Source organism: Lithobates pipiens, unplaced genomic scaffold, assembly GCF_037356315.1.
Source record: "Lithobates pipiens isolate NorthernLeopardFrog02 unplaced genomic scaffold, aLitPip1_a1.2 Scaffold_27, whole genome shotgun sequence".
Lineage (NCBI taxonomy): Eukaryota > Metazoa > Chordata > Amphibia > Anura > Ranidae > Lithobates > Lithobates pipiens.
In genome coordinates this window covers 222,899,398-222,926,090 of record NW_027507788.1, presented here as the reverse complement: position 1 = coordinate 222,926,090, position 26,693 = coordinate 222,899,398, and the positions used below count along the sequence as shown (strand labels likewise).

General features: G+C 46.0%; 1 protein-coding gene across 2 annotated transcripts in view; it reads left to right on the top strand.

The window, feature by feature from the left end:
* NPHP4 (nephrocystin 4) overlaps nucleotides 1–26,693 on the top strand; it is a 570,758-nt gene that overhangs the window by 541,158 nt on the left and 2,907 nt on the right. For both annotated transcript variants that reach the window (XM_077458285.1, XM_077458284.1), the window contains exons 28-29: nucleotides 2,494–2,673; nucleotides 19,259–19,399. In XM_077458285.1, the coding sequence (XP_077314411.1) occupies nucleotides 2,494–2,673; nucleotides 19,259–19,399 (321 nt within the window). The remainder of the gene's footprint in view (nucleotides 1–2,493; nucleotides 2,674–19,258; nucleotides 19,400–26,693) is intronic.

Below are 26,693 nucleotides of genomic sequence, written 5' to 3'. Positions count from 1 at the left end.
GCCCCATCATTGGTATCAGTGGGAGGAATAGTGCCCCATCATTGGTGTCAGTGGGAGGAATAGTGCCCCATCATTGGTGTCAGTGGGAGGAATAGTGCCCCATCATTGGTGTCAATGGGAGGAATAGTGCCCCATGATTGGTGTCTGTGGGAGGAATAGTGCCCCATCATTGGTGTCAGTGGGAGGAATAGTGCCCCATCATTGGTGTCAGTGGGAGGAATAGTGCCCCATCATTGGTGTCAGTGGGAGGAATAGTGCCCCATCATTGGTGTCAATGGGAGGAATAGTGCCCCATGATTGGTGTCTGTGGGAGGAATAGTGCCCCATGATTGGTGTCTGTGGGAGGAATAGTGCCCCATCGTTGGTGTCAGTGGGAGGAATAGTGCCCCATCGTTGGTGTCAGTGGGAGGAATAGTGCCCCATCGTTGGTGTCAGTGGGAGGTATATTCCCTCATCACTGGTATCAGTGGGAGGAATATGACCTCATCATTGGTGTCAGTAGGAAAAATAGTGCCCCATCATTTTTTCACCCCAAACTTGCTTATCCATGTCTTTATGGACCATGCTTTGTGCACTGGTCCAAATCATTTGGTGGAGGGGGGATTATGGTGGGGGGTTGTTTTTCAGGGGTTTGGCCCCTTAGTTCCAGTGAAGGGAACTCTTACTTAAGGCGTCCGCATACCAAGACATTTTGGACAATTTCATGCTCCCAACTTTGTGGGAACAGTTTGGGGACGGCCCCTTCCTGTTCCAACATGACTGCGCACCGTTGTACAGAGCAAGGTCCATAAAGTCATGTTGGAACAGGAAGGGGCCGTCCCCAAACTGTCCCCACAAAGTTGGGAACATGAAATTGTCCAAAATGTCTTGGTATGCCGACGCCTTAAGAGTTCCCTTCAGTGTAACTAGGGGGCCAAGCCCAACCCCTGAAGAACAACCCCCACACCATAATCCCCCCTCCACCAAATTATTTGGACCAGTGCACAAAGCAAGGTCCATAAAGTCATGGATGAGCGAGTTTGGGGTGGAGGAACTTGACTGTCCTGAACTCAACCTCATAGAACACCTTTGGAATGAATCCAACATCAGTGCCTGACCTCACAAATGCTCTTCTGGAAGAATGGTCAAACATCCTCATAGACACCCTCCTAAACTTTGTGGGCCAACTCCATATTGAACCCTACGGACTAAGACTGGGATGCCATTAAAGTGCATGTATGTGTAAAGGCAGGTGTCCCAATACTTTTGACAATTATAGTGTATGTGAGATGGGGACCTTAGATTGTAAGCTCCTGGTGGGTAGGGACTGATGTAAATGTACAGCATATAAAGCACTGTGTAAACAGTCAGCACTAAATATCTATGTAATAATACATAATAACAACACGCAGGTAAGTCATCTCTGATCGCCCTGCTCTCTCCACCTACCAGCATATCACCTCTCAGACTGATTGGCTCTCAGTGCTGCCCCTCCCTCTCTTGTGCTGTGAATGGCCTGGAGGCTGGCCACATAAGTTGAATGTAAAATTAATAGGGCTGAAACAACTAATCGATTATGAAATTAATCGATTACTATTTTCATAATCGATTAATCGGCCTGTAACATAATGGGGTTAAAAAAAAACTAAAATGAGCCCTTTATAGTACAAAAATATAATCACTACTGTAAATATTACTTTCTCTGTTCTACAGCAAAAATTTAACCCCTTCTAGTAGTGATTATCAGCTTTTTTTTGTACTATAAAGGGCTAATTCTAGTCTTTTTAACCCCATTATGTTACTAAACGTCTTAGACCTGGTTCACATCTATGAGTTTATTGGTGCCTTTTTCAGAAACGCACTACAGTTCATTTACATGGTTTTCTATGGGACACGTTCACATCTGAAAGGGTCGGGGACTTTTAACGCGAAACGGTGCATTTTTGGTTCAAAAAAGCACCGTTTGGTTGGTTGTAATGCATTTTTGCAGCAATTTGTGTTTTTTAATCTGCCCAAAAAAATGCAAAAAACGCAAATTGCAGTAAAATCACGTGCGCAAAAATCAAACCGCACAGCAAAAAGCACTGCAGAAACCGATCAAAAGCAAAAACTGCATAGGTGTGTACCGAGCCTTATGCTGGCCTCACCGATAAATTTTCAGGTGAGAATATTCAGATGAAAAATCTTTGTACATTTGCTGAATGAAAGAATTTTGTTTGAAATTTTCAGTTCATTTCTGAACAAAAACCACATACACTGAAAATTCCTTTGACCAATACGTTTTCTATTTCCAAATTTTCCCGTCACTGTGGTTGAAAATGAACGTCAATTTGACCCACTTTTTTTTTTTAAGCTTATTAACCGATAATTCGATTAATCGAAACAATAATCGGCCAACTAATCGATTATGAAAATAATCGTTAGTTGCAGCCCTAAAAATTAATTTGGATTGTGATGAATGGTGTATTGTATGATGCTCCCAGAACTCAGTTGAACCCTTTGTGTGGTGTATAGGTGGATCCCAGTGACGTGTTTGTGCTCCCACCGAACGGCATCCAAGACCTTCACATCGCTGTGCGCCCCAACAAAGCCGGCAGCAGATTCATCTACCTCAACCTGGTAGACGTTGACCAACATCAGCTGGTAGCCTCCTGGTTGGTCTGTGTAGTGAGCCGGAATCCCATTATTTCTAAGGTGAGACGTGGATTTCAATGTTCTTTTTAAATTGAATTTATATATGGGGAACCATATCTGTGTTCTGTGCCTTTAATTGGTTGTCACTCCCGGTGTGATTTAAAGAAACCGTGCTTTTGCCATTTTATTTTCCATTTATATATACACACTGCAAGCATGTTTGCACACGTCATTACAGATTCTGACCTGCTTCTGCTCTGTAAATTCTGAGATAGGCCCTGTAACATTGGGGGATGTCTAGCTCAGTGGCAGATGCCTTTTCAGTAAGTTCACAGCGAACAGGAACTTTAGTTTAAGGGCATGGTAGCCCACTTTTATTAAAAGGGAAAAATAAAGTTCATACATGCACTTGGTTGCCCACACAGGGGTTCTTCTCCCAAAAACAATACATGAAAAATGCCAAGCCACCTGGCTCTCTTCAGCAGTACTGCCACCTAGGCTTTACACTTCAGCCCTCTTGGCCATATAGCAGGGTTCCCATATAACTACAGTACCTCTTTTCAGCTTCCTTGCTGCTCAGGCCTTCCACTTCATCTGTCTCCTTAGATGCACACAGCTCCAACACGCACAGCGTCTATCTCGATAGCAGCCCCTCACTGCCAGTGGCGTAACTAGAACCTTCAGGGCCCCCGATGCAAGAAACCGTGAAGGGCCCCCCTGAACCCCAGCCAGAGCCCTTCCCTCTGAGTCCGGCGGTGGAACTCCAGGGCGTGGTCACAGGTATGACCTTTGTGAGCCCTGTAGTTCCACCACTGGTATCAGTAGTTTTTTTTTATTTTTTATTTTATTTTTAGGTGCCCCATTGGGGGACTGTCCCTAGGCAGGATGGGGACCCCGTCCCCAAAAAAGATGAGGTCCTTTTCTCCAGGGCAGATGAAGTTACTGCCCCCAGGTGAGAAGGGGTCCCTGCCCCCAGGGGAGGTGGGGGTCCCTGTCCCCACGTGAGAAAGGGCCCCTGTCCCCAGGGGGAGATGGAGGGGGTATGTAATGGTGTGTGGGGGATGGGGTCCTCTCACTCACCATGACCAAGCTGTAGGCCGCGCACTCATTCATGTTGGCCTGGGCTCCATCCAGTGTGCTGCCCAGGCGATCAGCATATCTCCAAGAAAGACATTTCATCATCTGTGTATGACGGGGAAAGAGGGGGGCTGGCAGACAAGCCTGCAGTGTCCTCCGGGGAGCCGGCTCTCATAGGGTGCAGTGTGGGCCGGACTCAGGGGGGCGGGATTCTGGCTGGGGAGAACAGACATCGGACTGAGCGGCAATGCATGGAGCAGGAGAGGGGTACTCTCAGGAGTCGGCCGAGGACACAGGTCATGCGAGGAATGCACAACTAAAGAGCAGCCAGTGCGATAGTCATGCATGGAGCTCTGCTAGTCACCCTCCACCTCCAGCCACCCGTGTGCATGGTGCACTAGTACCCCTAGCTGCCTATGCTGCTGCCGGCCATATGTAGAGGGGGCTGCATGGGCCCCCTGCATCACAGGGCACAGTTGCGGTCGCAACTGCTGCACCCCCTATAATTACGCCCCTGCTCACTGCTCTGATCCTCAGACTTGGGTCTCTGGCTTTCTCTAGTGCACTCTCTGCACTCTCTGGACTCCTGGAGACCTCCTGTCTCTCTGGTGGAGCCCAGAACCCTAATCCTGACTCTGCTATAAGCCCAGCACCCACCTGCTCAATCAACCAGCCAGACTCCTGGCTGTTCCAAAAACCCGGTCCCAGGATTGGAGATTCCGTCCCACCCATAACGCTATGGAATCTCCGGGCTCCAGGTCCCCAAGTGGATTTTACAAACTTTGGAGGAAACTGATAAAACAGATTCCTCCACATTAAATACCCCTGGAGCCCCTCAACCTGCCTATTTGAGAACCCTGGGTGACAATTACTTGGAGAGGGAACTGTACTGTCACAGCCCATAAATGTAAAACTGACTGTAGAAACACGCAATTTTCCATAACATCAAGGCCAGATTGCAGGTATTACTATCATTTTTAGTTTAGAGTACTATGGGTATAGGTTGGAACCTCTTTTAGGTATTCATTGCCATCTGTGGCTCTGTTGGGGAGATTTCTCCTTGTTGAGTACCTCGGTGACCTCCTGAAAAGAAATGTGGAGAATAGGGTCACCAGGACAGGAGGGCACCCACTGCAAGAAAACCTCACCGATGGGGACAGACTAGGGTGAGACTTACAAAGTCTTATCAAAAAAAAATTGGAGAAGATGACACCATGTGGGCCCAGATGGAGATGGCCTGGAGCCCATCACAGGGGACAACCTAGTCCTCAATGAGCTCCTGCCAGACTGAGAACGAGGCCTAGCTCCCTCTTCAGGTCTACAGAACTATTGCAACACAATAGAGGAAAGTGGAAAAATGGAAGTAGACAACACCATGTAGGCCAGGATGACCACCTGTAGCCCATGCCAGGGGACAACCTAGTCCTCAACATTCTCCTGCCAATGTGCTCTTGCCAAACTGAGGAAGCAACACAGAACCGTCTTCATTAACCTCTTTTAGGTATTCATTTCCATCTGTGGCTCTGTCGGGGAGATTTCTCCTCATTGAGTGCCTTAGTGACATCCTATTAAGAGTCACCAGGACAGGAGGACACACAAAGCAAGAAAACCTAACTGCCATTCCAGCACCTAAACTGTGTCTTTGCCCCCATAGGAGGAAAAAGAGGGTTTGGGACTTTAAATGAAGTAGATCTAGCGTGGCTAAAAGATGAGTCAATGTAACAAGACATGTTTTATTCATTAAAAAACACGACATGGCTATATGAGTACATATATAGTAAATAAGCATAACAATCACATATTATTTACCAGATAGTCATAAAAAAACAATCAGCGCAACTTGGAGATGACATATTGATGTATCGGACCTATTGAATTGCTATTGAAAAGCAGCATGGTGGGGTAGCTTGGGAGCGGATGAAATAAAACCATCTAAAAAAAAAAAAATGGTGCAACAAAATTGGCCCGATGTACATTTTGTGGTTTCCTACCACATGATCAGGGGTATCATGTGGTAGGATACAAAGTATCACCAAAAGAATGGGCGTAGATGACACCATGTTGGCCAAGATGGCCACCTGGAACCCTTCGCAGGGGACAACCTAGTCCTCAATAAACTCCTGCCAGACTGAGAAAGAGGTCTAGCTCCTTCTTCGGGTCTACAGACCTATTGCGACACAATAGACGAAAGTGGAAAAATGGGAGTAGACAACACCATGTTGGACAAGATGACCACCTGCATCCCATGACAGGGGACAACCTAATCCTCCACATGCTCCCGCCAGCCTGAGAAAGTGACACAGCGCCCTCTTCAGGCATGCAGACATATTGAAAAACCATGGAGGAAAGCGGGAAAATGGCAGTAGACAACACCATGTTGGCCAAGATGACCACCTGGAGCCCATGACAGGGGGCAACCCTAGTCCTCAACATTCTCCTGCCAGCTGGAGAAAGTAACACAGGGGCCTCTTTGGGCATGAAGACATATTGCAACACCATGGAGGAAAGAGGAAAAATGGTGATATACCCGTAGGCTTACCTAAATGGAATAGCTGTCTTAAAGTACTAATGTTGATGTAAATCATGGTTGCTCAACCCATGGCCCTACAACTATTGAGAAACTACAAGTCCCATCATGCCCCTGCCTTTGGGAGTCACGCTTGTACCTCTCAGTCTTGCAGTGCCTCATGGGACTTGTTCCGCAACAGCTGGAGGGCCACAGGTTGAGCACCCATGATGTAAAGGATTTGGTTTCTGGGCAGGCAGCTTCTACACCTCAGAGGATCTCCACAGTCACCTTGGCTTGTAATGTAATGTAACAAAAATTGAAATTGAAGAGCCACACAATGGCTAAGAGGTCCAGACACAACTTTACTAAGATAAATTAAAGATAAATCAAATAAAGTATCCAACATGTTTTGGCGGTCCAAGAGGGCCCCCTCTTCTCCTGGGATAGAAAAATATGAGCACCTCTCCATATCAATCCAATATCACTACAATATCCCCTCCTCAGGGATCATATTTAAAAAAGAAAAAGGGAGTAGATCACCCCACGTTGGCCAAGATGGCAACCTGGAGCCCATGACGAGGGACAACCTAATCCTCAACAAGCTCCTGCCAGCCTGAGGAAACCACGCAGTGCCCTCTTCAGGTGGCCACACATATTGTAACCCCATGGAGGAAACTGGAAAAATGGGAGTAGGCGACATCATGTTGGCCAAGAAGACCCCTTGCAGCTCATGACAGGGGACAGCCATGTCCTCAACAAGCTCCTGCTAGCCTAAGAAAGTGACACAGTGCCCTCTTCAGGTTGGCAAACATATCACAACACCATGGAGGAAGGTGGAAAAGTAACACTGGACCCGTAGTATTATCTCACTGGTATAGCTTTCTTAAAGTATGAATGTAAGTGATCCGGTTCCTGGGCAGGCAGCTTCTACACCCCAGGGGATCTCCACAGTCTCCTTGGCTTGTAATGTAACAAAAATGGAAATTGAAGAGCCACACTATGGCTAAGAGGTCCAGATACAACTTCACTCTCATAAAAGTCAAGGGGGCAAATAAAAAAAGTAGCCAATGCGTTTCGGCGGTCCAAGAGGGCCCCCTTTTCACCAAGGCTCAAAGAAAATATGAGGACCTCTCCATATCAATACAATATCCTCTCCTTGGGGTGATATTTTTTTAAAGGGAGTAGATGGCAACTTGGAAACCATGACATGGGCTAACCTAATCCTCTACAAGCTCCTGCCAGCCCGAGGAAGCCACACAGTGCCCTCTTCAGGTAGCCAGACATGGCAACACCATGCAGAAATGTGGCAAAAATGGGAGTAGACGACACCGCGTTGGCCAAGATAACCACCTGCCGCCCATGACAGGGGACAACCTCATCCCCGACAAGCTCCTGTCAGCCTGAGAAAGTGACACTGCTCCTCTTCAGGTTGGCAAGCAGATCACGACGCCATGGAAGACCTATAGTTTTATCTCACTGGTATAGCTGCCTTAAGGTATTGATGTTGATGTAAGTGATCTGGTTCCAGGGCAGGCAGCTTCTACACCCCAGAGGCTCTCCACGGTCTGTTTGGGTTGTAATGTAATGTAACAAAAATAGAAATTTAAGAGCCACACTATGGCTAAGAGGTCCAGATACAACTTTATTCTGATAAAAGTCAAGAGGACAAATAAAAATGTTTCCAATGCGTTTTGGCGGTCCAAGAGCACCTCCTCATCACCAGGGCTAGAAAAAATATGAGGACCTCTCCATATCAATCCGATATCAATACAATATCCCCTCCTTGGGATAATATTACTTTAAAAAAAGGGAGTAGATGACACCATGTTGGCCAACATGGCAACCTGGAGCCCATGACAGGGGACAACCTAATCCTCAACAAGCTCCTCCTGCCAGCTTGAGAAAGTGACACAGCGCCCACTTCAGGCCTGCAGACATGTCGCAGTTTTATCTCACTGGTATTATCTTAAAGTATTGATGTTGATGTAAATGATCAGGTTCCCGGGCTGGCAGCCTCTACACCCCAGAGGATCTCCACGGTTTCCTTGTAATGTAATGTAACAAAAGTGGAAATCGAAGAGCCACACCATGGCTAAGAGGTCCAGATACAACTTTATTATGATAATTCTGATAAAAGTCAAGGGGACAAATCAAATAAAGTAGCCTCAATAAACTCCTGCCAGACTGAGAAAGAGGCCTAGCTCCCTCTTCGGGTCTACAGACCTATTGCAAAACAATAGAGGAAAGTGGAAAAATGGGAGTAGACAACACCATGTTGGTCAAGATGACCACCTGCATCCCATGACAGGGGACAACCTAATCCTCAACATGCTCCCGCCAGCCTGAGAAAGTGACAGCGCCCTCTTCAGGCATGCAGACATATTGAAAAACCAAGGAGGAAAGTGGGAAAATGGCAGTAGACAACACCAGGTTGGCCAAGATGACCACCTGGAGCCCATGACAGGGGGCAACCCTAGTCCTCAACATTCTCCTGCCAGCTGGAGAAAGTAACACAGGGGCCTTTTCGGGCATGAAGACATACTGCAACACAATGGAGGAAAGAGGAAAAATAGCGATATACCCGTAGGTTTATCTAATTGGAATAGCTGTCTTAAAGTACTAATGTTGATGTAAATCATGGTTGCTCAACCCATGGCCCTACAACTATTGAGAAACTACAAGTCCCATCATGCCCCTGCCTTTGGGAGTCATGCTTGTACCTCTCAGTCTTGCAATGCCTCATGGGACTTGTAGTTCCGCAACAGCTGGAGGGCCACAGGTTGAGCACCCATGATGTAAAGGATTTGGTTTCTGGGCAGACAGCTTCTACACCCCAGAGGATCTCCACAGTCACCTTGGCTTGTAATGTAATGTAACAAAAATTGAAATTGAAGAGCCACACAATGGCTAAGAGGTCCAGACACAACTTTACTAAGATAAATTAAAGATAAATCAAATAAAGTATCCAACATGTTTTGGCAGTCCGAGAGGGCCCCCTCTTCTCCTGGGCTAGAAAAATATGAGCACCTCTCCATATCAATCCGATATCACTAAAATATCCCCTCCTTGGGATCATATTTCTTTAAAAAAAGGGAGTAGATGACACCATGTTGGCCAACATGGCAACCTGGAGCCCATGACAGGGGACAACCTAATCCTCAACAAGCTCCTCCTGCCAGCTTGAGAAAGTGACACAGCGCCCACTTCAGGCCTGCAGACATGTCGCAGTTTTATCTCACTGGTATTATCTTAAAGTATTGATGTTGATGTAAATGATCAGGTTCCCGGGCTGGCAGCTTCTACACCCCAGAGGATCTCCACGGTTTCCTTGTAATGTAATGTAACAAAAGTGGAAATCGAAGAGCCACACCATGGCTAAGAGGTCCAGATACAACTTTATTCTGATAATTCTGATAAAAGTCAAGGGGACAAATCAAATAAAGTAGCCAGCGTGTTTCGGCGGTCCAATAGCGCCCCCTCTTCACCAGGTCTAGAAAAATATAAGGACCTCTCCATATCAATCTGATATCAATACAATATCCCCTCCTTGGGGTCATATTTAAAAAAAAAAAAAAAGTAGATGACCCCTTGTTGACCAAGATGGCAACCTGGAGCCCATGACAGGGGACAACCTAATCATCAACAAGCTCCTGCCAGCCTGTGCAAGCCATACAGTGCCCTCTTCAGGTCGGCAGACATATTGCAACCCAACCTGCCCCTTCTTTTGCCCAAAACAAAAGGATAAATCTGAACTGAGCTTTAATTTATGTTTTATTGTATCAGTTTTATCTTTTTCTAGCGAAGGCGAAGTTCTTCTCTGACACTTGAACCGTGTGTATATCCCAGTCCAGCACGGGAGGCTGTGTGTAGTATTTGGCAGCAGAGGAGCATTGTTAATCTAGAAGATAATTGTCTATGGAGTTATAGGACATTAGTGCCCATCACATGGCCATCCATCATCCGGGCTTCCTTCCAGCTTTACTGCCCTCTCATGGACCGTCATGCAAAGTTTCCAACTTTGGATGGAAAACTTCCTGCGTTCCCTGACAGTGTTTAATGAGCTCTTAATGGGCAGCCATTCATTTTCATGGCTATCCTCTGAGTTTTTAATCTCCGCCGGTTTATTAAAACCATCAGACGCCGAGTCCTGAAATGTACTTGTGCCCTTTATAAGAGTCATAATGTTCCAACAGCAAAATGAAGATTCGAATTGAGTGCAGAATGGAAGCGGAATGTAATATACCGATATCTGAGAAATTAAAGGTGAAGGCTGCCGGCATAATGTTCCTAAAAAGCACGGATTTTATATTAAACCTCTTGCCATCCACAGAACGCATATGTGCGGTTGCAAAGAGGACGGCCTTTATCGCCAACACGCTGCACATTCATGGGAGGAAGATGTAACTGTGCTGCAGCGCGCCATACCAACAATTGGTTGTGTTTTTCCTTCAGCTAAATATTGGCTGTTGCTTAAGGGATGCAGAGTTCAGAGGTCAGTAGTAGGCGAGGCAGAGTTCAGAGGTCAGTAGTAGGGGAGGCAGAGGTCAGTAGTAAGTGAGGCAGAGTTCAGAGGTCAGTAGTAGGTGAGGCAGAGTTCAGAGGTCAGTAGTAGGTGAGGCAGAGCTCAGGGGTCAGTAGTAGGTGAGGCAGAGTTCAGAAGTCAGTAGTAGGCAGAGTTCTCAGTAGTAGGTGAGGCAGAGTTCAGAGGTCAGTAGTAGGTGAGGCAGAGTTCAGGGGTCAGTAGTAGGTGAGGCAGAGTTCAGAGGTCAGTAGTAGGTGAGGCAGAGTTCAGGGGTCAGTAGTAGGTGAGGCAGAGTTCAGAGGTCAGTAGTAGGTGAGGTAGAGTTCAGAGGTTAGTAGTAGGCGAGGCAGAGTTCAGGGGTCAGTAGTAGGTGAGGCAGAGTTCAGAAGTCAGTAGTAGGTGAGGCAGAGTTCAGAGGCCAGTAGTGAGGCAGAGTTCAGAGGTCAGTAGTAGGTGAGGCAGAGTTCGGAGGTCAGTAGTAGGCGAGGCAGAGTTCGGAGGTCAGTAGTAGGCGAGGCAGAGTTCGGAAGTAGGTGAGGCAGAGTTCAGAGGTCAGTAGTAGGTGAGGCAGAGTTCAGAGGTCAGTAGTAGGTGAGGCAGAGTTCAGAAGTCAGTAGTAGGCAGAGTTCTCAGTAGTAGGTGAGGCAGAGTTCAGGGGTCAGTAGTAGGTGAGGCAGAGTTCAGGGGTCAGTAGTAGGTGAGGCAGAGTTCAGGGGTCAGTAGTAGGTGAGGCAGAGTTCAGGGGTCAGTAGTAGGTGAGGCAGAGTTCAGAGGTCAGTAGTAGGTGAGGTAGAGTTCAGAGGTTAGTAGTAGGCGAGGCAGAGTTCAGGGGTCAGTAGTAGGTGAGGCAGAGTTCAGAAGTTAGTAGTAGGCAGAGTTCTCAGTAGTAGGTGAGGCAGAGTTCAGGGGTCAGTAGTAGGTGAGGCAGAGTTCAGGGGTCAGTAGTAGGTGAGGCAGAGTTCAGGGGTCAGTAGTAGGTGAGGTAGAGTTCACAGGTCAGTAGTAGGTGAGTCAGAGGTCATTAGTAGGTGAGGCAGAGTTCAGGGGTCAGTAGTAGGTGAGGCAGAGTTCAGAGGTCAGTAGTGGGTGAGGTAGAGTTCAGAGGTCAGTAGTGGGTGAGGCAGAGTTCAGAAGTAGGTGAGGCAGAGTTCAGAGGTCAGTAGTAGGTGAGGCAGAGTTCAGAGGTCAGTAGTAAGTGAGGCAGAGTTCAGAGGTCAGTATTAGGTGATTAGGTGAGGCAGAGTTCAGAGGCCAGTAGTAGGTGAGGCAGAGTTCAGAGGCCAGTAGTGAGGCAGAGTTCAGAGGTCAGTAGTAGGTGAGGCAGAGTTCAGAGGCCAGTAGTGAGGCAGAGTTCAGAGGTCAGTAGTAGGTGAGGCAGAGTTCGGAGGTCAGTAGTAGGCGAGGCAGAGTTCGGAGGTCAGTAGTAGGCGAGGCAGAGTTCGGAAGTAGGTGAGGCAGAGTTCAGAGGTCAGTAGTAGGTGAGGCAGAGTTCAGAGGTCAGTAGTAGGTGAGGCAGAGTTCACCCCCGAATCACTGGCATCCCATTCACTTCCAACTACTGACATCCATGACTGACACCCCCCAACTAATATGTGAAGTCATATTGGACCCCCCCCCATCCTGTGCACCACACACATTGCACCCATGGAGGACAGGCCACTGGTTCTCATTCATGTAATGTAGGTCCTTCATCACCCAATGGGACTCAGCTGCAAGCCCTGTTGTAGTTGTGTGGGCGGAGCTTATCATGGAGGAGGAGCAGTGGCACCAGAACAGCTCACAGGAGTGAAGCTCTTTGCCTGTATCTTACACTTTGTGTTTAATAAAAAGTAAAAATGTAATTAAAATGGTGAAGACCTTTTTTTTCCTATTGCCCCCGGAATAGGCAGCAGCCCAGTTTGCCTCACCGATAATGCTGTGCGCGTCTCTGCGGTTCCTCTATTCCCAGTAAATATACAGCACAGCCATTATTTTGCATTATGATAAATTGGCGGAGCGCTCTCTCTGAAAAGGGATTATTATGAGCTGACATGTATAATTTTGCTCGGCTGTTCATTGGTAAAACAATTTGAATTAGTATGTCTGGCATTCATTCCTCGGGGAGCCGCAATGAAACATTACAATGTGAAAATATTAAAGCTCTCCTGTAATTTGTTTCTGAAAGTGCTGTGCGCGCCGGATCCACTAATGGAAAAGGATTAACGAGCTGAGGAGCGTGCACAGCCGCTACGTGGGCTTCTACGGCCGGACCGCTGCTTATCTGCTCTGCTTCCAACCACTCATTACATCCGACCCGTCATCAGATGTGAAAGTTATATAAATGTCTTCCTGAGATCCTATTACTGAGGGTTCAAATGCTCTCTTTCCTGGAGAAAATGCTGCTCTGGGCTCCCTGATGACCAGTCATGTGATTTGTGTTGAAGGGGAGCGGGTCAGAGGTCACATTGGCTGAACTTCCCACATTTTATTTAATGATTACTTTATAATATTATTATTTTATAAAAATTATGTAATGGTTATTTTATAATATTTTTATTTAAATATTATTTTAATTTCAGAATATTATTGTTTAATAAATATTTCATTTAATGTTTATTGTATACTATTATTATTTAAATGTTATTTAATGATTATACATTATAATATTATTATTTTATAAAAATTATTTAATGGTTATTTTATAATATTTTTATTTAATGGTTATTTTATAATATTTTTATGTAATGGTTATTTTAACTTCAGAATATTATTATTTAATATTTCATTTAATGATTACTAGGGTTGCACCGATACTAGTATCAGTATCAGTGCCAATACCGAGTATTTACACAAGTATTGGTACTCGTGCAAATGCACCGTTACCTGAAACCGATACTTTCAGGCTCGACTCTTTGAGCTGTCAGTGGGGATGAACAAACGTTCCTCTTTTTAACCCCTTATTATCCATTACTTTACTCTAAACTATACTTTTTATAAACAATTTAAAAAAAATGTTTTTGTTTGCTTTGTTAGTGAATATTTTCACACATCTATATTAACATATATTTACACATTTGCCGCCCTCCCTATAGGCAATTAACGGTGGCAAAGTGGTTGCATAATCCTGATCGGACGTCATATGACGTGATCAGGATTATGAGCCGCTGCGCGTCAGTCTGACACCCGGCAACTACGATCTCGGTAAGGAGTCTCCGACGGAGACTCTTTACCATGTGATCAGCTGTGTCCAATCACGGCTGATCACAGTGTAAATAGGAAGAGCCGGTGATCGGCTTTTCCTCACTCGCGTCTGTCAGACGCGAGTAGAGGAGAGCCGATCGGCTGCTCCTCTGACAGGGGGGGTCTGTGCTGATCGATTATCAGCATAGCCCCCCCGAGGAGGATGCCCACACTGGACCACCAGGGTCACCACTAGACCACCAGGGATGCCCAGCAAAAGGTAATCCTCCCTAGACCACCAGGGATGCCAGTCAGTGCCCACAATGGATGCCAATCAGTGCCCATAATGGATGCCAATCAGTGCACACAATGGGCATCACTGATTGGCATGCATTATTGTTTGGCACTGATTGGCATCCATTAGTACAGTATAACACCTGTGCCACCTATGAGTGCCCACCTGTGCCGCCTATGAGTGCCCACCTGTGCTGCCTATCAGTGCCCACCCATGCCCATCTGTGCTGCCTATCCATGCCCATCTGTGCCGCCCATCCATGCCAATCTGTGCCAGCTATCAGTGCCAGTTTGTGCCACCTATCAGTGCCCATCCGTGTCGCCCATCAGTGCCACCCATCAGTGCCGCCTATCAGTGCCCATCAGTGCCACCTATCAGTGCCACATATCAGTGTCCATCAATGCCACCTCATCAGTGCCACATCATTGGTGCCCATCAGTCCCGCCTTATCAGTGCCCATCAGTGTAGCCCCATCAGTGCCCATCAGTGAAGGAGAAAACGTACTTATTTACAAAGTTTTGAAACTGAAACAAAAAAAAACATTTTTTTTTCAAAATTTTCGGTATTTTTTTATTTGTAGCGCAAAAAATAAAAACCGCAGAGGTGATCAAATACCACCAAAAGAAAGCTCTATTTGTGGGGAAAAAATGATAAAAATTTCATTTGGGTACAGTGTAGCATGACCGCGCAATTGTCATTCAAAGTGCAACAGCGCTGAAAGCTCAAAATTGGTCTGGGCAGAAAGGTGTTTAAGTGCCCCCCCCCCCCCCCCCCGGTATTGAAGTGGTTAAAAAAGCGCAAAATTAAAAAAATCTATTTATTTAATTTGTAAATGACTTTTCAATGCTTCTTACCAAAACAGTTGCTGTAGATATCGGTAATTGATATCGGCGAGTACTAAAAAAAAAAAAAGTATCGGTATGCGTACTCATAAAAAAATGGTATTGGTGCATCCCTAATGGTTACTGTATAATATTATTGTTTACATTTTATTAAATGCTTATTTTATAAAATAATTATTTAATGTTGGTGGGAGCTGCCAGGTAAGGCTCTCGGCGGCTCGCTAAGAGGCTGAGCCAGGTGACGGTCCAGGCATGTGGGCGGATCCTGACTCCATTCCACGTGTGCTCTACTCACTTTACGACAGGTGTTCTGTCGATATAGAGCGCTCTAGAATAGCGCAGGCATAGCTACGAGCAGCATTTAAAGAAAAGCTGCTATTCAAGAGCCTTCCAGATCGACAGAATACCTGTCGAAAAAGTGAGTGGGGTGCACGTAGAACGCAAGGGTATGGGACGCATACCGGAAGATTTTATGTCTCACGTGCACGTGCAGTTTGTGAGTACCTATACGGCAGAGCATCCCATATCGACAGAACACTGGCTCTGTGATGTCAGCTGACCGCTGGCTTTAGCCCGCTGTCTGCTGAAAATGGGTCACAGGAGTGCAGGATGAACTGAGGAGTGCGGGAGTGCAGGAGTGCAGAATGAAGTGAGGAGTGCAGGATGGAGTGCAGAAGTGCAGAATGAACTGAGGAGTGCAGGATGAACTGAAGAGTGCAGGAGTGCAGAATGAACTGAGGAGTGCAGGATGAACTGAAGAGTGCAGGAGTGCAGAATGAACTGAGGAGTGCAGGATGAACTGAGGAGTGCAGGATGAACTGAAGAGTGCAGAAGTGCAGAATGAACTGAGGAGTGCAGGATGAACTGAAGAGTGCAGGAGTGCAGAATGAACTGAGGAGTGCAGGATGAACTGAGGAGTTACATAGTTAGTCAGGTTGAAAAAAGACACAAGTCCATCCAGTTCAACCACAAAAAAAATAATAATAATAATATCATACAATCCAATATACCCAATTCTATACTCACAGTTGATCCAGAGGAAGGCAAAAAACCCCAGCAGAGCATGATCCAATTTGCTAAAGCAGGGGAAAAAATTCCTTCCCGATCCCCCGAGAGGCAATCGGATTTTCCCTGGATCAACTTTACCTATAAATGTCAGTACCCAGTTATATTATGTACACTGAACTGAGGAGTGCAGGAGTGCAGAATGAACTGAGGAGTGCAGGATGAACTGAAGAATGCAGGAGTGCAGGATGAACTGAAGAGTGCAGAATGAACTGAGGAGTGCAGGATGAACTGAAGAGTGCAGAAGTGCAGAATGAACTGAGGAGTGCAGGATGAACTGAAGAGTGCAGAAGTGCAGAATGAACTGAGGAGTGCAGGATGAACTGAAGAGTGCAGGAGTGCAGAATGAACTGAGGAGTGCAGGATGAACTGAAGAGTGCAGAAGTGCAGAATGAACTGAAGAGTGCAGAAGTGCAGAATGAACTGAGGAGTGCAGGATGAACTGAAGAGTGCAGGAGTGCAGGATGAACTGAAGAGTGCAGGATGAACTGAAGAGTGCAGAAGTGCAGAATGAACTGAGGAGTGCAGGATGAACTGAAGAGTGCAGAAGTGCAGAATGAACTGAGGAGTGCAGGATGAACTGAAGAGTGCAGGAGTGCAGGATGAACTGAAGAGTGCAGGATGAACTGAAGAGTGCAGGATGAACTGAAGAGTGCAGGATGAACTGAAGAGTGCAGAATGAACTGAGGAGTGCAGGATGAACTGAAGAGTGCAGAAGTGCAGAATGAACTGAGGAGTGCAGGATGAACTGAAGAGTGCAGAAGTGCAGAATGAACTGAGGAGTGCAGGATGAACTGAAGAGTGCAGGAGTGCAGAATGAACTGAGGAGTGCAGGATGAACTGAAGAGTGCAGAAGTGCAGAATGAACTGAAGAGTGCAGAAGTGCAGAATGAACTGAGGAGTGCAGGATGAACTGAAGAGTGCAGAAGTGCAGAATGAACTGAGGAGTGCAGGATGAACTGAAGAGTGCAGGAGTGCAGGATGAACTGAAGAGTGCAGGATGAACTGAGGAGTGCAGGATGAACTGAAGAGTGCAGAAGTGCAGAATGAACTGAGGAGTGCAGGATGAACTGAAGAGTGCAGAAGTGCAGAATGAACTGAGGAGTGCAGGATGAACTGAAGAGTGCAGAAGTGCAGAATGAACTGAGGAGTGCAGGAGTGCAGAATGAACTGAGGAGTGCAGGATGAACTGAAGAATGCAGGAGTGCAGGATGAACTGAAGAGTGCAGAATGAACTGAGGAGTGCAGGATGAACTGAAGAGTGCAGAAGTGCAGAATGAACTGAGGAGTGCAGGATGAACTGAAGAGTGCAGAAGTGCAGAATGAACTGAGGAGTGCAGGATGAACTGAAGAGTGCAGGAGTGCAGAATGAACTGAGGAGTGCAGGATGAACTGAAGAGTGCAGAAGTGCAGAATGAACTGAAGAGTGCAGAAGTGCAGAATGAACTGAGGAGTGCAGGATGAACTGAAGAGTGCAGGAGTGCAGGATGAACTGAAGAGTGCAGGATGAACTGAAGAGTGCAGGATGAACTGAGGAGTGCAGGATGAACTGAAGAGTGCAGAAGTGCAGAATGAACTGAGGAGTGCAGGATGAACTGAAGAGTGCAGAAGTGCAGAATGAACTGAGGAGTGCAGGATGAACTGAAGAGTGCAGGAGTGCAGAATGAACTGCACTCCTGTGATCCACAGAAGTACAGCCAAACAAGCTTTCCCTTCTCCTTTAAATAATAGTATTATAACATATTGGTTAAAAAGAATAATCATGAAATAATAATATTTTACAGTAATCATTAAATAAAATAATCATAAAATAAAATTATAAAATAAGAATTCAATTAATCATGAAATACTATAAAATAATAAGATTTCATAATCACTAAATAATAATATTATAAGTGAATAATTAAAAAACAGTATTATTAGGCTCCATGCACACTGGAGCTCATAAACAGCCATAAAATCGCATTCAGTAGTTTTTCTGAGCACAAAAAACGGCAAACGCTGATAAATGTCGATAAACGCTCAAAAATATGGCTCACCTGTTTTTTTTTATGTTTTCAATCCATTCACAAAAAAAATAAAAAAAAATAAAAAAAAACACTAACGTGGAAAAACACTAGAAAACATTGAAAGACTCACTGTAAAGCTACTGGTGTTTTTATAACGTTATATTAAAGTCCAGTGTGCATGGAGCCTAAAATAATATTATTATAAAAATAATAATAAACCATAATCAATAAATTATAACTAAGGGGAAAACTTTTTTTGTTTTAGCTTTGGATGGAGTGGAGAGAGATTATAACACCTGCCAGTTTTTATTGCTGTCTGTGTCCCCGTTGGGGAGATTCCCCCCCCCCCCCCCTCTCTATTTGTCATGTTTATTGTTATCATTGAAAGTGAAATTAAAAGAAAATCTCATATTTTTGGGTTGTCGCCAGAAAAGTCATAGAGGGGAAATCTTACAATGGGGACACTAGTGCAGGTGCCCTGGGGGGAGGGGGGGGGGGGCGTCCCCAAAGGAATTTCCTTAAATTGGAGTAGTTCTATTTTAAATAAAGTAATAATGTATTAAGAAAAAAAAAAAAAAAATATATATATATATATATATATATATATACATATATATATATATATATATATATATATCTATCTATCTATCTATCTAATCAATCTTATTGTTTTTTTGTATTGTGTCTTGTATTTTTTAAAAATTTGCAAATATATATCTATATCTATATAGATCTATCTATCTATCTATCTATCTATCTATCTATCTATCTATCTATCTATCTATCTATCTATCTATCTATCCATCTATATATATATATGTGTGTGTGTATGTATGTATATATATATATATATATATACTGTATATATATAAATATATATATATATATATATATATATATATATATATATATAATTGCAATTTTTAAAAAAATACAAGACATAATACAAAATAACAATACATGCCAATACATTTACAACACCAATAATGTAAAAAAAATAAAAAAAACAACAAACATACAATCCAATGTAACTCAAATAATAATATTATAAAATCATTAAATGATAATATTATTGGATAATCATTAAATAATTATAATACAAAAAAAAAATCATTAAATAAAAAAAATTATTTAAACAACAGCAAAAATATTCTTTTGTTTTCAAAGGCCTTTGAAATCACAGTTCCCTCGGGAGACAAGGGCTGCAACAAAAGGATCACATATACAAACCCCTATCAAGCAAAGAAGAGGTACTCCCTCCATACAAACAGGGCGGACTTACTGCAGTTCAAGGAGAACACCTTCGAGGTAACAGCCGCATTTCTTTTTTTTTTTTGTTAGCTTTTTTTTTTTGCTATTTTTAATGGTGGTTCCACCCAACTTGGAAAATTCAGAGTTTGGTGGACCCGGGTGTGTTGGTATGCTGGAGTTTCTGACTAGAGGTGAACAGATATCCATAGAATCACATTCTATTAGAAATATGTTAAGACTTACATCATAAAACATTATACAAAAGCTGTTATATGTACACTATATTACCAAAAGTATTGGGACGCCTGCCTTTACACACTCATGAACTTTAATGACCCCCCCCCAGTCTTAGTCCGGAGGGTTCAGTATTGAGTTGGCCCTTTGCAGCTATAACAGCTTCACCTCTTCTGGGAAGGCCGTCCACAAGGTTTAGGAGGGTGTGACAGATAGCGCCCCCACACTATCTATTGCACGAAACGACGTACAGGTAGGACGTTTCACGCAATGGAGCCGCCCTGCCGCAGTATATATACGGTGGGAAGTCTTAAAGTGTTATATCGTTTATTTTTTATTTTTATTTTACTTTATTTAAAGAGGAAGTAAACCCTGATGGGTTTACTTCCTCTTTTTTTCCCTGCAAAGGTAAAGCATAATGGACTACTATGCATCGCATCGCATCGCATAGTAGCTCATTATGTGTCACTTACCTGACACAGGAGCCAGCGAAGTCGCCGCTGATCCCTGTAGTCCGCCGCATCCATGTTGCTGGTGGCGTCTAGCAGCTCCGACGAATCACAGCGGCTCAGCCGCGATGACGTCACTCCCGCGCATGCGCACGGGAGTCGCATCTCGCAGCTCCGCCGCTGCCATACGGCGAAGCCGCGATGACGTCACTCCCGCGCATGCGCACGGGAGTCGACAAATTAGGCAAATCCATTCTTGGATTTGCCGCATTTAGTGCGCCTGCGCGCCGCTGTCTACGGCGCATGCGCCGTAGACAGCGGTGCCCATTTTCGGGCAAATATCTCCTAAACCATATAGGTTTAGGAGATATTGCTTGGACCTACAGGTAAGCCTTAATCTAGGCTTACCTATAGGTCCAAGTTGTTTGGAAGGGTTTACTTCCTCTTTAACTTTATTACAATTACAAGGTGGGCTAATAAGCTCCCTATGCGATAGCACTGGACAGGGGACAGGTCCTCTTTATGGACACATCAGGTGTCTATTAGACTTTCTGTGTCTCCCCTCTCCTTCAGTGCAGCTTACAAACTACAGATTGTGCTTGATTAGCTTCATCCACGGCTACAGTAGCTGAGGAATGACAGCTGTGAACCTGGAAGTGATGTAATGCACATGCCTCCGGGTTCACTTGCCGCAGCGGGAGCCTACTGCGGGAGCCTTTACTACGGTTCAGAGCTCCCTGAATGCTGTCGGCAGGTGAGGGAGGGGCACACCTTCATACCCCAATAAAATTTATTGCCACCTGGATCACTTATCTGAATGCTCTTTGCACAGTGCTGGGACAAGGTCACCCAGAGCCAATGGGCGAGATGCCAAATTGTGCCCCCCCCCCATAGGCAATATGAGCATTAAGTGTCAGCAAAAATCCCCCCACAAAAACACTGAGCACTAATTTGCATGCTTACCCCTTAAGCATGAATCCCCCCTCCTCCCAGTACAAATTGTCCCTCTGCTGAAATCTCACCCCCCCATCCCCCAAAAATAATTCACCTCTCCTAGCACCAATCCTCTATCCTAAAATGTCCCCTCCCAGCATACATAATCTCTCCCCTCCCAGCACAACCCCCCCCCCCCCCCACCACAAATCTTCTTCCCTCCCAACACAAATCCATCTAAATCACCACTCTCTGCACCTCCCCTCCAAACTTCCCCTCCTAGAAGAATACCCCCTACCACCCCCCAAATTCCCCCTTTCAACACAAATCCCCTCTCCCCAATCTGTTTGCGGCACCCCCACGCCACATCACATGATACCACAGTTCCCAGGGCAACTGCCCCCCCTGGCCACCCCTTGACTCCGCCCCACTGGTTCAAAATATCCATAGGAAGTGCACGGCTGCAGCAGCAACCCTTTTGTATAGCGGGCCGCCTGTACTGTAAGGGCCAGATGCAGTTGCGTGCGCTTTTCTTCCTGCACTAAAAATGCATGCACAGTCTTTTCACTGTATTCCAATGGCTCTAATTCACACCAATGCAGTCAGTTTTTGTCGGTCAGTTACTGCACCAGAAACTGTCTGCACTGCACTAGAGCCACTGGAATACACGGAAAACACTGTGCATGCATTTTTAAGGCCAGTTCACACCACAAAAAATGCGCTCCAGATCCGTTCCGGTTCAGTTCTTGCTTCCAGTTCACACCACACGCAGTTCCAGTGCATTTTTGATACCATTTACGAGGTTCCAGTACAGTTCTGTGCAGAAAAAAAGCAGCACGCTTTACTTTTTTTTTTTTTTTTTTTGCACTGGTGTGAATTAGAGCCATTGGAATACATGGAAAACACTGTGCATGCATTTTTAGTGCAGAAAAAAAAAAGCGCACGGAACTGCATGTGGTGTGAACTAGCACTGAACGTATGTTGGTAGACAAGGGGTTAAACCATAAAAGGAATATGAAATCTACTGCTGAAGTCGCAATCTTCCTTCCTGCAGCCCAATAATAAGTCCCCAATGACTCGGCAGAAGACGCACGCTCCCGCGCACCGCCATGACGAACGTCCTCCTGTCCCACACGCCTTCCGCCTCCATCTACGCAACTTCATTAAGCCGTTCTAATTGCAGGGTGCAGGAGGTCGCCCGTTTTTCTGTGACCGACACTTGTACAGCGAGTCGCAGGAGCGTGAGCTAATGAAGGTTCGCGGGAAGCCGTCTCTCTAACGACTTAAATCAAGAGCCTGCGCGTGTCTGCTCCATCATTCACAGGCGCTTATTAGAGAGCCGGCGATCTCCAGGAGTTTATAACCCCCCCAGATCAAATTCCAGATAAATGACTTCCTTCAATCTGCAGGATTAGAATTCCGGGGCCGTACGGACCAATGGCTGAGCCCCTCCTCCCCTCTCTATATATATATATATATATATATATATATATATATAAAGTAGGATTCTACAGCCGGGAGGGATTGCTGATCAGTAAATGAGATGATCTCCTAAACCAGAAGAGCGGAATCATTCATTATCTGAGGCCGGCCGCGTCCAGATCTCCGGGAGATGTGATAATAACCGTCATTAGTTAGGATAATGCCGGGACTCAGGACTGATGAAGCCATTAAAGGGAATGTATATAATCAGAGGGGTTATCGCTGCAGAGTCTTCCTTAAAGGGTAACTCCACTTTCGTGGGGGAAAAAAAATCGTATACAATCACTACACAAGTCATATTGTAATGAATGTTATTGACCACTTGCTCTGTCTGTTTGTGTCTGTGTCAGATCTAATTACTGTGTGGTTCTCACCTGCAGTGCACTAGACTGAGACACCCGGGGATTGTGGGATATGTTGTTTCTAAACAGTGTCGGTTCTCACACTACAGATAGAGGTCATGCATTAACCACTTGACCTCCTGAAGGCTTTACCCCCTTCATGACCGGGCCAGTAGTTCGGATAATGCTAGCCATTAAAGGGAATGTGAAGTATATAAATATATATTCAGGGGGGTTATTGCTGCCGAGTTTTACTTAAAGCTGAACTCTGCAGAAACAGATTAAAACCCAACTCCATACTGAAAAAAACCTAATCCCATCCCCCATACCCAGTACCTGGGACAAGGTCATCTAGAGCCCAGGGTGAGCATGCCAAATTGCAACCCCCTCAAGATGCATGATGCATATGTGTCATCAAAAATTCACCCCCCCCTCCCACACAAAAAAAAATCAAGCACTAATCTGCATGCTCCCTCTTATGCATAAATCTCGTCTTCCTTCTAGTACAAGCCCATCCCTGCTGAAATGCCCCCTCCTGGTTCAAATCTTTGTCCCCCCCCTCACTCCCCTACATCAGATCCTCTCACTCCCCATATGCCCCCCAATACAAATTTCCCCTCTCCTTCAAGCACAAATCCTTTACCCCTTAAATCCCCCCCCCACAAAAAAAAAAAATCAAGCACTAATATGCATGCTCCCTCTTATGCATAAATCCCGTCTTCCTTCTAGTACAAGCCCATCCCCCTGCTGAAATGCCCCCTCCTGTCACAAATCTTTGTCCCCCCTCACTCCCCCAGCTCAAATCCTCTCACTCCCCATATGCCCCCCAATACAAATTTCCCCTCCCCTTCAAGCACAAATCCTTTACCCCTCAGATCTCTCCACCGAGCACGAATCCTCCCCCCCAGCACAAAAAATACCCTTCATTCATCCCTACTAGAATAATAGAATAAATCCCCCACCCCCAAAACAATTTCAATCTTAGCACAAATCCCCCCCGACCACATTACCTTTTCTAGCACAAACCCCCTACATCCCCACTCCTAGCACAAATCCGCTTCATCCATTCCCCCTCCCAACACAAATCCCCCAAAATCACCACTCCTAGTACACCTCCCCAAATTTCTCCTCGTAAAAAAATTATTACCTCCTGCTGCCCCCAAATTCTCTCTAACCAACAAATCCCCCCCCCCATCTCCTTGTAGTGCGCCCCCTCACGTTACATGATACCACAGTGCCCAGGGCAGCCACCCCTCTTTCCCCATCCACTTGTCCCAGCCCTGCCCACCCCCCCCACATTGCAAGGGTTAAAGGGCAACTCCACTTTCATTGCTTACCTTACCCCCACTCCAGCCGTCTCCAGCGCTCTCCTCCTTTCTCTCTCATGCTCTGAGCTGTGGGCAATCCCTTGACGTCATCACGTACCATGCTGGACTATTAAGTAGAAAATTCAGTTCCATTATGTACAGGCTCCATCCTCCGCCAGTACTGCCATTATTGCATATGTGCAGAGCTCTGCCAGACCTTTGGGTCTTTGCAAAGCCCATGGGTGTATCTAAACATAGGAGGGAGTTTTCTGTTCCTGCGCAAAGACGGGGAAGGTTTGAAATTTCCCCGGTAGCAGTCTGTGGCGTACCTGGCAGGAGACTGAAGTGACGAAGTTGGCTTCTCCGCTGAGAGTGGAACAGATGGTGCCAAGGGACTGGAGGAACATGAGTGCCTGTAGGTGTTTATTGCAGCGGCAGGAGTTGTAGACTCAGTGACTCAGGCAGAACATCGGGACAAGAACTGGGATGATGCTGGGTAGATCAGCCGAGGTTAAAGGGGAACTCCACCTGGCTTCCTGGGTTTTCCCATAATCCGGAGACAGGGGCACACTGTGTCCACCGGAGTTGGGATGAGGGGCAGCCAGCACAGGCACTCGGAGGTAGTATGGAGCCAAATAGGAGACAGAAGTGTGGTCAGCAGATAGCTGGAGTCAGCAACGAGTGGGCAGCGGCGTACCGGGGGGCATCAGACAGGAGCAAGGTCAGGAGTAAGCCAGAGTCAGGAACCGATAATCAAGAGCATAAACAGAATCCAAGGTCAGGTCAGCAACAGATATCAAGCCGGGCACAAGGAAACAGCTGAAGACCAGTCAGGATTGAGCAGGAGTTAGAGCACCCTTTAAATAAGCCGTCTGGTGCCAATGGGGACTGTGGATATGTTCCCCCGAGTGTGCACATTCTTTTGCGCATGCGCAATGCATTGGCACATATGCGTTCACCTGTCTGCATTCGCAAGTGCGTGCGAGCGCCTGACATGTCACAGCAGTTCTCTTACACAGTCTCTGCACGTGCATGGCAAACCCTGCACGTGTGTGGAAGTCCAGGGGGACCACACATGTACAGTGGGTGAGGAGAGGCAAGAAATGTGCAAGTGCTGCTTTGCTACACAAGTAAAGTGCGTTGTAACCAAAAGAAAGGGGGGGGGAGGGGAAAGAGGCAGGGCAGCACAAGATGACATCTAGGGAGAAGGAAGGTCCGTGTCTTCTCTGTACTGGACATGGAGAAGGTAGGAGTGGGACCACGGCCACTGGGGCCTTAACCAACCGCTTAACACATACTGTATGTGTGGCTGCACATATGCGTTGCTGGGTGGGTCACTGCCCGCCCCCAGCACTGCAAAGACAGCGATTGGTCTGGCCTTAAGATCAGTAGCTGGCAGGACTGGCTCCCGATCATGTGACCAGTGTGACAGGGTGTTCACAAAATAGCCGATCCTTCCCATCCCCCCAGACATTCAGAACTGTCTAAAAGGATGCCGGAGTGGGGAGGGAGTAGGAGGTGGTTTCACAGGACCGGTCACATCTCTGGAACAAGGAATAAGGTAGGTACTGATCCTCTATTTCACCCCTCCGGTATGGTGAGCCCCACTGTAAGGGCCGTTTTTTTTTTTTTCTTGCAGTTGGAGCCCAGCCTATAGCATATTGACGTCATATGACATCCTCTCAGAAGGTGCCACTCGTGCAGCAGTGTGATCTGTCACCAGCTGTGTCCACCAGACATGGCAAATGACTAATCACTGTGCGGCCGGTATCATGTGATCACTGTGACCAATCACAGAAGATCACATCACAATTGGAAACAATGAATGGCTTCCTTTCATGCCATTCATTGTATAAAATTGTGTTGCTAGCTGTGAGTGGTCACAGGGATCACATGGTACAGACACATCACAGCCCACCTGTATCATATGATTAGCTTTGGCCAATGACAGCTACTCACTAGCTCCCCAGTGCTGCCAGCTACAGTTCATTGAGGGAACCATGAATGCCAACATGTACTGTGACATACTGAAGCAGAGCATGATCCCCTACCTTCAGAGACTGGGCCGCAGGGCAGTATTCCAACATGATAACCACCCCAAACACACCTCCAAGACCACCACTGCCTTGCTAAAGAAGCTGAGGGTGAAGGTGATGGACTGGCCAAGCATGTCTCCAGACCTAAACCCTATTGACCATCTGTGGGGCATCCTCACATGGAAGGTGGAGGAGCGCAAGGTCTCCAACATCCACCAGCTCCGTGATGTCATCATGGAGGAGGGGAAGAGGACTCTGGTGACAACCTGTGAAGCTCTGGTGACCTCCATGCCCAAGAGGGTGAAGGCAGTGCTGAAAAATAATGGCGGCCACACAAAATATTGACACTTTGGGCCCAATTTGGAGATTTTCACTTAGGGGTGTACTGACTTTTGTTGCCAGCAGTTTAGACATTAATGGCTGTGTGTTGAGTTATTTTGAGGGGACAGGAAATTTACACTGTTATACAAGCTGTACACTCACTACTTTACATTGTAGACAAGTGTCATTTCTTCAGTGTTGTCACATGAAAAGAGAGAAGAAAAGATTTACACCAATGTGACTGAGGG